Source organism: Hyla sarda, chromosome 10 (assembly GCF_029499605.1).
Source record: "Hyla sarda isolate aHylSar1 chromosome 10, aHylSar1.hap1, whole genome shotgun sequence".
NCBI lineage: Eukaryota > Metazoa > Chordata > Amphibia > Anura > Hylidae > Hyla > Hyla sarda.
In genome coordinates, this window is record NC_079198.1 from 71,489,306 (window position 1) to 71,501,940 (window position 12,635).

A 12,635-nucleotide genomic window follows, 5' to 3' on the forward strand; every position below is an offset into this window, starting at 1 on the left:
ACAACGGGCTGACTGCATGGAAGCTGCGCACAGGAAGTCCCCAGCTTTAGAGCATTGGAGAGCCAGAGCAGATAGATACTCTGGGGGGGATCCCGCTAAGATATCCTGATGAAGCTTTTGGCACCACTCCGACAGAGCCTTGGACACCCATGTCAAGGCGAAGATGGGAAGAAGAGAAGAGCCAGCTGCATCAGAGGCAAACTTCGCTTAGGATTCTACCTTCTTGTCCGTGGGATCCTTGAAGGCAGCGGCATCTGCCAGAGGCAGAGTAGTCGCCTTAGAGATCCGGGAGATTGGTGGATCCACTGAGGGAGGGGAAACCACCTTAGTGACAAAGTCCTTGTCAAATGGATAACGTTCTTTAAGCGTCTTGATTCCCGGGAACCTCTTGTCTGGATGTTTCCATGCAGATTCCAGAATGTCGTCAAAGTCAGTGTGAGAGCTGAACCTTTGAGGTGCTGGCTTAGCACGATGAAAGGATACTCCTGGAGCGACATCCGAAGATCCTGGGTCCTCTAAGTGAAAGGTGTCTCTTATGGCTGTCACCAATGAGTTCACCGTTTTAACTGAATCCGAGCGGTCCTCTGAGTCAGATGCCGGCTCGGAAGCCTCGTCCACCAGGAGAATGTGAACGAGTAGAGGCAGTCCTGGAGGGGGGCGACCCTGACCGGGTACGCGGCTCTGGCGTGGCAGAGCGGCGACTCCGAGAACGTCCTTTGGACGAGCGACGTTTGTGCCTAGATGACGGGGGGGGATCCACAATGGGAACGTTCACGTCTATCTGAAGACTCAATGGAAGAGTCAGACGAGGCACCCCTAGTACGCTTGTGAGAGCGTGAAGTATGTGGAGACGAGGAGCGGGCCCTCTCAGAGGCCCTGCGCAGGGAAGACCCCTTCAAGGCGGACATCACTTCCCTGAAGGCCTCAGCCACCGAACGGGAGACTTGGGTCAAGTCAGCTATATACTGAGTCAGGGAAGAAACCCAGGCTGGTGGAGCGGCTGAACCCACCAGAACCGAAAGGGCATCAGGGGGTACCAGGGTGTCTGGGGGAGCAGTGGAGCAGGCAGGGCAAGTGGGCTCGGTAGAGCCAGGCATCTTGGTAGCACAGTGCTTACAGACAAAATAAGTCACTGACGTTCAAGGTTTCTGTTTAGAGGGAGGAACAGCTCTGGGTACAGACATTATGAGAAAAAAAGACAGGAACTTTCTCACCCTAGTCTGTGTCCCCTGGCAGCTGCAGTGAGGAGAACGGCTCCATGCAGCTAGTGTGAGAAACAGGCCAGCCAATAGTAGAGGGGGCGTGCCTGAAGCAGAGGCACTAACTAATTGGCCCCCTTCTGACTGAAATTCGTGCTAAAGGTGCTGATTGGAGGCTATTGTGTGCCTCTGAAGGGCTCCGACTGCCCTGTGGGCAGAGCTAAAGACAGGCCAAGAAGAAGCTGTAATGGCATCCGCTCCTTGTCCCGAGCGCACATGTCAGCCGTATATGCGCTCGGGGAAACAGAGCGGACGGCCAATACGCCGGCAGAGACTGCCGGAGAAAGCTGAAGTAAGCCGGCGCTGAGAGCGCCTGGCCCGTACCAGCGCCGCGGCTGTCAGCCGCATATAAGGCACTGCCAGAGAAAGCGAAAGTAGGCCGGCGCAGAGAGCGCCCGGCCCGTACCAGCGCCGCGGCTGTCAGCCGCATATAAGGCGCTGCGGTCTAATCACAGTAACACACACACCCAGTGAAAAACAGAGTACATGCCCCCTCAGATGCCACTGCTCCCCCAGAATAAAAGTCCAGAATAAAAGTCCATCCCCAGTAAGCCAGCCTCAAAACCTGAAAAGGTGGGCCAAAAACAGGTTGCAAGTCCGCACCTGAGAAGAAAAAAGGGGAGGGGGGGGGGGGGGGGGAGTACTTACCTCAGTCAGAAGAACTTACCTAATGGAGTCTTCAGTGACGTCTTCAGTCAGCTTTAGTTACTTGCATCACGCCTGGCTGCTATGCGCGAGCGAGGCGAGCAGGGAAATAGGGGGACCTGGACCCATGAGGTACCAACCCAGGCGCTGACCGTTGGCGGGGGGGGGGGGGGGTGAACAACGCATATACGCAATGTCTGTGCCCCCTTACTCGCAATGGGGAAACAGGGAACCGGAGTCCCTGAGTCCCCACCTGAAAACAGAAAAGAAAAAGGAATAAAAACTAACACGTCCCTATACTAGGAAAACAAAAAACACCTTTCCTATACTAGGAAAACAAAAAATCAGAAGAACTGGTCTGGAGAATTCCAGACCATGTCCACCTCCTTCAGACACTAAGCTTAAACTGATTAGCTCAGGGCCTGAAGGCGGGTATATCCTGCTGGGAGGAGCCGACTTTTTTTTATTACCATAGTGTCATACCTCCTAGAGACAGCAGCATACACCCACTGTCTGTGTCCCCCAATGGAGCCGATAGAGAAATTGAACGTTATGACTATTAGAAAGAGAGGAGGTAAAAATAAAAATGCAAAAATGAAAAATCCTAATGTCCCTAACCCCTTAAGGACCAGGCACGTATGAGTACGTCCCTGCGCCCTGGGTCTTAAGGGCCAGGCACGTACTCACCGCCGGGCGGGTTGCGAAACCGGACACCTGCTGAAATCGTTCAGCAGGCGTCCGAGGCAAACGCCAAGGGGGATCCTGAGACACCCCACCCCCATGTCGGCGATCGCAGAAAATCGCATGTCAATTCAGACATGCGATTTTCTGCTATTACGGGCTGATCGGGTCTCTGGTGACCCGATAACCTGGAAAATAGTGATGATCTGACCTGTCAGTGACAGCCCCGATCATCTTGCAGGGTAGGAGTGAGGTCGCAGTGATGTGATCTCCTCCTATCCCCTGCCATTGGTCAAAACTGATTCTGAACAATGGCAGAGCAGGACAGTGGGTTGCCGAGGCCACCCCTGGATGTCGCAGCGAACATGGGGAGAAGATGGAGGTCGGTACCTGGAGGAGAAGATGCCTGGGAACAGCTGATCGTCGCTGGAAACTGCTGGATCCTTGCTCAGGTAGGGAAGCGACGTGGGCGGGGGGGGGGGGGGGTGAATGAAAGTGAAAGTAAAGTGATCTTTACTATGGCAACCACTAGGAAGGCCAAACTACAACTCCCAGCATGCCCAGACAGATAAAGGCTGTCTGGGCATGCTGGGAGTTGTAGTTTTGCAATATCTGGAGGATCACAGTTTGGGGACCACTGTTACAGTGGTGCCCAAACTGTAGCCCTCCAGATGTTGCCAAACTACAACTCTCAGCATGCCTAGACTGCCCAGGCATGCTGTAAGTTGTAGTTCTGTAACATCTGTCCCTTCAGATTTTGCAATTTTCATGAATTTTTTTTAAAATTGCTGCTCTACTTTGAAGCCCTCTAATTTTTTCAAAAAGTAAAAATATGTCCAGTTTATGATGCCAACATAAAATAGACATATTGTATTTGTGAATAAAAATAAAATTTATTTGGAATATCCATTTTCCTTACAAGCAGAGAGCTTCAAAGTTAGAAAAATGCTACATTTTCAAAATTTTCATGAAATTTGGGGATTTTTCAAAAGAAAAAAAAAAGGATGCAAATAACGCTGAACATTTAACACCAAAATAAAGTAGAATATGTCACGAAAAAACTATCTCAGAATCAGAATATTTGGTGAAAGCGTTTTAGAGATATTAATTCTTAAAGTGGTCAGATGTGCAAAAAACGCTCTGGTCCTACAGTGAAAATTGGCCTGGTCCTTAAGGGGTTAATAACATGTTTATTGGGCATGGTCACTGGACCCACTCGTCCCTTCTTGTTCTATGGTTCTGCCGACAAGCTAAAGATTGTATTAGACCAGCCTCCCCACTTGGAATGACTGGTGACAGAATTGTTTGCTCACTGAACTTCCTTGTTATCTGTGAGTGAATTTCTTGTTTCTATGTTTTTTACAAATTTACTGACAAATGTTGGGTAAATGTCATGTACTCTACCTGTTCTACATTATCCATATCTAACCAGTCCTGCCCATCCAGTTCAGAGCCAAGCTCCTCCAGATACACACAACGCTGGGGTATGCCATTCCCGCTCTTCATACTGGGATCGCCTGGGGGACATAAAAATGTCATCAAACGTATAAATTAGAGTAGTAACATATACACAGACGAAACAGAACAGTTCTCTAAAGAACAGTATAGTATTTAAAGGGAAACTGACAGGCTGTTCACTCGCACTAAACACAATTTATTGAGGGTGAACAGCAGTAAAAAGAGCAGTCACTTACTTAAAATGGTGAAGTTTTTGCAAAATAATTCCTGTTTCATCTTCTCTGCACAATGGAGGTGGAGAGCTGGCTCGCTGTGCTTCCCTGCCTCCTAAATATTTAGTGCTTTACTTCTGATGCACATGCAAATATCTTTACTCTCACTTCACTTGGACATTAGAACCTGCAGCTCCCACATCCTAGTGAGTGTAAAGATAAAGTAAACATAAGCTGTTCACTATATATTGGGTTTAGTGTGGGTTAACAGCCTGTCAGTTTCCCTTTAAATACTATACCAGAGGTAAGAAAAGATTTCTAGAACCCAATGGCCTTTTTTTTTTTTTTTTTTTTTTTTTAACAAAACACCTAAAACATGTATTTTCAACTATTATTCCAAGAACTTAAACACTGCTCAAAAAAACAAAGGGAGCACTAAGATAACACATCCTAGATCTGAATGAATGAACTAATCATATGAAATACTTTTGTCTTTACATAGTTGAATGTGCTGACAACAAAATCCCACAAAAATTATCAATGGAAATCAAATCAACCCATAGCCGCGGCGCTGGAAAAGAATGAGTTGTGAGCCGCGAGCGCAGGACTTCTGTTCGGAGAACAGAAGCTGTCACCTCCCCCTGCAAGCGCAGAAAGCCAGTGGGCTACGGGCGCTGCAGAACTTCTGATCAGCAGTTCTGCAGCACCCATGGCCCACTGGCTTTCAGCGCTTGCAGGGGGAGGTGACAGCTTCCATTCTCCAAACAGAAGTCCTGTGCCCGTGGCTCACAACTCATTCATTTCCAGCGCCCGTGGCTCACAACTTCTTCATTTCCAGCGCCTGCAGCTCACAGGAGGAGAAGGAGAGCAGCCTCTACGGGTAACATGATTAGTCCCCCGATGTTGGGACAGCACGCTGCGGCTCATAGTTCATTTATTCGCGGGGGTGGTGCAGGGTTGGGGAAGGGGGGGGAAGGCACCCGACCAATATTGCGGTATAGGGAAAAATTCATGTTGTACAGAAAAAACACACCGATATTCGGTATGAACCGGTATACCGCCCAGGACTATCTCAGATTTTTCCCAGGTTGCGGCCGAGACCTGACTCACTAGTCAGTTGATGACAGGGAGCCTGTCTGCTTCAATGGGTGGAGGGATCACTTGGTGGGAGAGAGATCAATTTGCAACTAATGCAACAGCTGTAGGCACCCTGATTGAAAACCACAGGTCTTTTGAATGGATGAAACTCATTTATGTTTCAATGGGTCGGGTGAGGAAAATGGAATTATGGGATTTGTAGTAAAAAAAAAAAAAAAAAGAAAAGTCAAACAGGAAATACCAGTTAACAAAAAGCTAGCCACGGTATTATGGTAATCTCATGACATAGCCATTTAGCCCCAAGACAAACACAGATCCTTCCTAGGCCTGTCCATTACTGCCTGCCAGGTACATACTAAAATCACCTTATGGTGGAGAACACCTTTAAAACAAGTCAAAATGAGGCTTAGTAGTGTGTATGGCCTCCACGTGCCCGTATGACCTCCCTACAACGTCTCGGCATGCTCCTAATGAGGTGGAGGATGGTCTCCTGAGAGATGTCCTCCCAGACCTGGACTAAAGCATCCGCCAACTCCTGGACAGTCTGTGGTGCAACGTGGCGTTGGTGGATGGAGCGAGACATGATGTCCCAGATGTGCTCAATCGGATTGAGCTCTGGGGTACGGGCGGCCAGTCCATAGCATCAATGTCTTCCTCTTGCAGGAACTGCTGACACACTGCAGTCACATGAGGTCTAGCATTGTCTTTCATTAGGAGGAACCCAGGACCAACGGCACCAGCATATGGTCTCACAAGGGGTCTGAGGATCTCATCTCGGTACCTAATGGCAGTCAGGCTACCTCTGGCAAGCACATGGAGGGCTGTGCAGCCCCCCCCCCCCCCCCCAAAAGAAATGCCACCCACACCATTACTGACCCACTGCCAAACCGGTCATGCTGGGGGATGTTGCAGGCAGCAGAACTTTCTCCACAGCGTCTCCAGACTCTGTCACATGTGCTCAGTGTGAACCTGCTTTCATCTGTGAAGAGCAAAGGGCGCCAGTGGTGTATTTGCGAATCTTGGTGTTCTCTGGCAAATGCAAACGTGCTGCACGGTGTTGGGCTGTAAGCACAACCCCCACCTGTGGACGTTGGGCCTTCATACCAACCTCATGGAGTCTGTTTCTGACTGTTTGAGTGGACATTTGTGGCCTGCTGGAGGTCATTTTGCAGGGCTCTGGCAGTGCTCCCCCTGCTCCTCCTTGCACAAAGGCGGAGGTAGCGGTCCTGCTGCTAGGTTGTTGCCCTCCTACGGCCTCCTCCATGTCTCCTGATGTGCTGGCCTGTCTCCTGGTAGCGCCTTCATGCTCTGGACACAACGCTGACAGACATAGCAAACCTTCTTACTACAGCTCGCATTGATATGCCATCCTGGATGAGTTGCACTACCTGAGGCTCCGTCTCATGCTATCAGTGAAAGCACCGCCAGCATTCAAAAGTGACAAAAACACCAGCCAGGAAGCATAAGAACTGAGAAGTGGTCTGTGGTCACCACCAGCAGAACCACTCCTTTATTGGGGGGGGGGTGTCTTGCTAATTGCCTATAATTTCCACCTGTTGTCTGTTCCACTTGTACAACCGCATGTGAAATTGATTGCCAATCAGAGTTTCTTCCTGAGTGGACAGTGTTATTTCACAGAAGTGTGATTGACTGAGTTTCATTGTGTTAAAGGGGTTCTCCACCATAAGGTGATTTTAGTACGTACCTAGCAGACAGTAATGGACATGCTTAGGAAGGATCTGCGCTTGTCTTGGGGCTAAATGGCTATGTTGTGAGATTACCATAACACTGTGGCTAGCTTTTTGTGAACTTGTATTTCCCGTTTGACTTTTCTTTTTTTGACTACAAATCCCACAATTCCATTTTCCTCCCTCCCACACATCAGCCACCCCACCCATTGAAACAAAAGACCTGTGGTTTTCAATCAGGGTGCCTACAGCTGTTGCAGTTGATCTCTCTCCCACCAAGCGATCCCTCCACCCATTGAAGCAGACAGGCTCCCTGTCATCAGCCGACTAGTAAGTCAGGTCTCGGCCGCATTGCAAGCTGGGAAAAATCTGAGACAACAGTCATTTTGTATGCTGATAAAAATAAATATTGGAGTGAAAATCACATAAGAATTGTGAGAAAACCGTCACACACAGGTACAGACACTATATTATGAACTACACTAACTTTACAGCTCCTGTAGCATAGTCAAATTAAAAAAAAATCCTGGAATACCCCTTTAAGTGTTTCCTTTATTTTTTTGAGCAGTGTACATTAAAATATGTTGAAACCCCTTTGAGAAGGCCACCGAACATTGCTTTGGAAAGTGTTCTTCTATGGGGGCGGTCATAAAATCCTTCACATAATATGTGGTCTGCATATAGGGATGGTCTTCTGTATTCTACTGTATTAAGTAAGGTAGGAGGAATATAAATACAGTCCATGACTGTGATAACGGTAAGAGGGGAATCCAATAATACTCACTGTTATCCAACGTGATGAGAAAGATCCTTTGAATCATGTGGTTTATATTCAGCTGCTCACATATCTCTTGCTGGGAGCGAAACGAGCGACTTATTTCTGCTACAGAGTCATCGCAGTCATCCAGGCTTTCTGAGACACTGTTGTCAGAATCGTCCTGACTTTCCCCAGCATAGTCTACACAGGTCAAAGAGATGACCAGTTAACTGCTGGACAATTCTTATAAGGCCCCGTTAACACAAAGAGCAACAAAAGAGAACAATCAGTGTGTAATGTAGAACGCTGCACAAGTAACGTTCACATAATCTTTCTTACAATGCACATTCACACAATGGAACCTGGTTAAATGGTTTTCGTAGGGGAAGGTGTCTCAAGTTCTACTGTTGAAAAACAAACTTTGCCATATATTTAAAAAGGACCCAGGCAAATCCTTGTATTCTCCATGAAATAACTATTCTGGAATATATTTTAATGAAGTTCTCTGTTGTGCCGTTCCTATGTTATTCTTGCTAGAAATATATGGCTAAATAGCCAACTGGGTGTTACCAGATGAGGTCATGTCCGTATACAAATTGGGGGAGATTTATTAAAACCCATCCAGTTGCCCATATCAACCAATCAGATCACTTCTTTCATTTTGCAGAGGCCTTGTTAAAAATGAAAAAAAGCAACCTGATTGGTTGCTATGGGCAACTTTTCCTCTGGACAGGTTTTGATAAATCTCCCCCATTGAGTCTATGCAATCAAACCTGACAGGGTCAAACACACGCCCCCTGTTGGAAACACCCAGTTGGCTATTTAGTTATACCAGAACTTTCCAACAAACTTTTCATGTTGAGGACACCTTTTTTTGGTTTACATAGTTTGGTGACACACCCTGCACTGAACTGCCAATTGCACGTATCACACGTCCTACGACACACGACGTGATGCCAGTGTCAGCATTACAAATGTGACTGTTAGGCCCATTTGTAATGCCACCATTGGTTTCCCCCTGTGCCCCTTCATTCCTCACCCTTCCCCCCCCCCCCCTCTGTGCCACATCATAAACAGAGAAGCAGCTGGGGAACAGTGAGGAAATGCACATGTGATATTTTAGCATTTTTACCCCCGGACCCCCCACTTTAACCTCTCCTCATTTTACTTGCCATTTTGTTGTCGCAGCTGCTCCTTTTGACCAGCGACAAACTGCCGAGCTTCTGCAATAGACCCAAAAAGAGCAGCAAATGGATTTGTTGAGATGCTGTTGTTGTTCTCTTGATCCGTCATTTTACTAAGCAGCAGGTTCCATGTAGCACGTAATCTGTCGAGATGTGACACAAGCATGGTTAGATTCATGGTAGTGACAGTAGTTCTACCTTTATTTTTAGCTCTGATGATGAGTAAACAGCCTCCATTATAAAGAAACCTGCCTCTAAAGAATGACTGACATACTGTACCCCAGATATTCCCATTATGTTTCCAGGACTCGTCCGGCTGTATAGCGGTATCCTGTCAAAAAGGGATGCTGACATGCAGCCCAACAGGTTCCCAACTGGCCTATAGAGCGAAACATATTCTTATTTTGACATTTATTCCATTTCCAGAATATATACGCAATGGCCCAGATTTATCAAACTGTTTGGGGGGAAAAGTGGAGGGATTTTTCCACAGCAACCAATCACAGCTCAGCTAACGAGCTCTGGTAAAGTGAAAGCTGAGCTGTGATTGGTTGCTGTGGGGAAATCACTCCACTTTTTCCCTAACACAGTTTGATAAATCTGGGCCAGTATGTGTCATCAAAATCATGTCAAGTTGTATGTCACCATTCCTTTTTGACATTTTGCCGATGGACAGCTATAAATATGGCAGTCAGACACCCTGCCAGGAGAGACAACACATGTGGCCGCAGGATGTCCTGCACATATCACCGAGCTGTTATTATCCCTCATATCGCGGACAGCTATAAATATGGCAGTCAGACACCCTGCCAGGAGAGACAACACATGTGGCCGCAGGATGTCCTGCACATATCACCGAGCTGTTATTGTCCCTCATATCGCGGACAGCTATAAATATGGCAGTCAGACACCCTGCCAGGAGAGACAACACATGTGGCCGCAGGATGTCCTGCACATATCACCGAGCTGTTAGTGTCCCTCATATCGCGGACAGCTATAAATATGGCAGTCAGACACCCTGCCAGGAGAGACAACACATGTGGCCGCAGGATGTCCTGCACATATCACCGAGCTGTTATTGTCCCTCATATCGCGGACAGCTATAAATATGGCAGTCAGACACCCTGCCAGGAGAGACAACACATGTGGCCGCAGGATGTCCTGCACATATCACCGAGCTGTTATTGTCCCTCATATCGCGGACAGCTATAAATATGGCAGTCAGACACCCTGCCATGAGAGACAACACATGTGGCCGCAGGATGTCCTGCACATATCACCGAGCTGTTATTCTCCCTCATATCGCGGACAGCTATAAATATGGCAGTCAGACACCCTGCCAGGAGAGACAACACATGTGGCCGCAGGATGTCCTGCACATATCACCGAGCTGTTATTGTCCCTCATATCGCGGACAGCTATAAATATGGCAGTCAGACACCCTGCCAGGAGAGACAACACATGTGGCCGCAGGATGTCCTGCACATATCACCGAGCTGTTATTGTCCCTCATATCGCGGACAGCTATAAATATGGCAGTCAGACACCCTGCCAGGAGAGACAACACATGTGGCCGCAGGATGTCCTGCACATATCACCGAGCTGTTAGTGTCCCTCATATCGCTCTAGGGATGGCTCCCCAGATAATCGCACCAGCCATTGAGGCAATGTGTCGCTCCAAAGCAAAGGCAGCATCGAAGCGTTCACCCTGAGGCCTCCATATTTGATCCTGATCATTGTCAGATCCCAAAAAGAACCTTGTCCCTAAGCAGTGTCTTCCAAACAGGCTGTCTCCAGCTGATGCAAACTACAACTCCCAACATGCTGGGAATAAAGTTTAGCGACAGTGGTTGTGCCGCAGGTTGGACACCCTTGAGCTATATACTCAATCCAAGAAGGTATGAGGAGGGTCATAAAAACCAGCACCAAATCCCATCCCTCTTATAGAGTGTCAGCTCTTGGGAGCAGGGCCCTCACTTCTTGTGTCAGTTACACCTGATTCCGTCTGTACATTTACCTCTGAACTATTTGGTGCTGTTATATAAAGATTAATATTATAGTTTCCATAGAGAACAGCCTGTCTGACAGAACTACAGGAGGACTATGCACAACCCCCTTAGGCCCCTTTCACACTGCCCTTAAGCTCCGGCAAATTTGGCCGTCAAACTACCTCTTTTTATTTTTTGCATTTTGCCAGCCGTAATTTTGACGGAGCATACCGGCAAATAACGGGTCCTGATGGACCCCATTGTATTCAATAGCCACTGTTAGTTTTGGAGAGAAAAGCCGGAGAAAAAGACAGTACAAGGACTATTTTTTCTTCGGCTTTTCTCGATCCTAAAATAGTGGACTTCACATTACCGGAGACAGCCAGCAGTGTGAACGTAGCCTTATTAGAGGATTCCTTCTTAGGGTATGTTCACACAATGCAGATATGACACTGATTTTCTGCAATGGATTCGCATTATGTGAACATATGATTAAAAGAGATGGTTCTTATAATACAAATACAACCAAGATTCTCTACTACAATGTTCCCCAACCAGCTGCTCACCAGCTGTTGCAAAACTACAACTCCCAGCATGCCATGACTTTGCAACAGCTGTAGAGCCACAGGTTGGGGAACACTGCGCTACATCAGGGGTCTCAAACTGGTGGCCCTCCAGATGTTGCAAAACCTCAACTCCCAGCATTCCCAACAGCCATTAGGTGGAGCAGACGCTGTCTGAGCATGTATGGGCGTGCTGGGAGTTCAAGTCTTGCAACATCTGGAGGGCCACCAGTGTGAGACCCCTGCTCTACATGATCCATTGTTTTCCAACCAGGGTGCCTCCAGCTATTGCAAAACTACAACTCCCAGCATAAGTATCTGCTGGGGGGGGAGTTATAGTAACACGTGATTGGACGATCAGTCACTGCACCTGACACCACATCAAACATAGGACAGACGGCGATGACGTCACCAGGATGTAGCGGAGCTGGATTTGTAACTTAACTATTTAAAAGCCTGCAGCAGATTCTCCTGCAGTCCGACGTAAGAACATAACGAGCAGTAAGTGATGTCAGCAAGAGATAAAGCAAATGCCAAATCCATCCCTTCCATTCTGGACGTCTTATAGACATGACACATATACAGCGCAGAACCGTACACACATGGCGCACACAGCAGCAGTCGCTACACACAGGCACAGACCGCACAGCCTCTGACTCACCGTTCTACCTTCTTGACACTTCCGCTTCCGCCCTCAGCGCAAAGGTGCGAGGGAGGGATGTGGAGCGGAATGGGTTAAAGGAGATCATGTGACCATGGGAAGGGGAGGGGCTTGTGTCAGTATAGATCTGTGCTGCAGGGGACACACTGCTTGTTCTGAGGATATAGAGGCCGGAGAGCCGTGTGCTGGTGACTGCGAGGGTATACTGTGCACTAGACTCAGCCTGTACACGGGAGGAATGATGGGGGTGATGATCTGTACGGGAGGAATGATGGGGGTGATGATCTGCACGGGAGGAATGATGGGGGTGATGCTCTGCACAGGAGGATTGATGGGGGTGATGCTCTGTACGGGAGGAATGATGGGGGTGATGATCTGCACGGGAGGAATGATGGGGTGATGATCTGCACGGGAGGATTGATGGGAGTGATGCTCTGTACG

General features: G+C 48.0%; 1 protein-coding gene across 4 annotated transcripts in view; it reads right to left on the reverse strand.

Moving 5' to 3' along the window:
- The window catches only part of UBE4A (ubiquitination factor E4A), a 47,542-nt gene extending 35,274 nt beyond the window's left edge, over positions 1-12,268 (reverse strand). Inside the window, exons 1-4 of one of the 4 annotated variants that reach the window (XM_056543016.1) lie at positions 12,195-12,268; positions 8,971-9,125; positions 7,824-7,999; positions 3,990-4,109 (exon numbers count right to left, since the gene is read on the reverse strand). In XM_056543016.1, coding sequence (XP_056398991.1) covers positions 3,990-4,109; positions 7,824-7,999; positions 8,971-9,091 — 417 coding nt within the window. In that variant the 5' untranslated portion in view covers positions 9,092-9,125; positions 12,195-12,268. The other 3 variants (XM_056543018.1, XM_056543015.1, XM_056543017.1) reach the window with 3 other exon arrangements.
- Between the last annotated feature and the right edge of the window lie 367 nt (positions 12,269-12,635).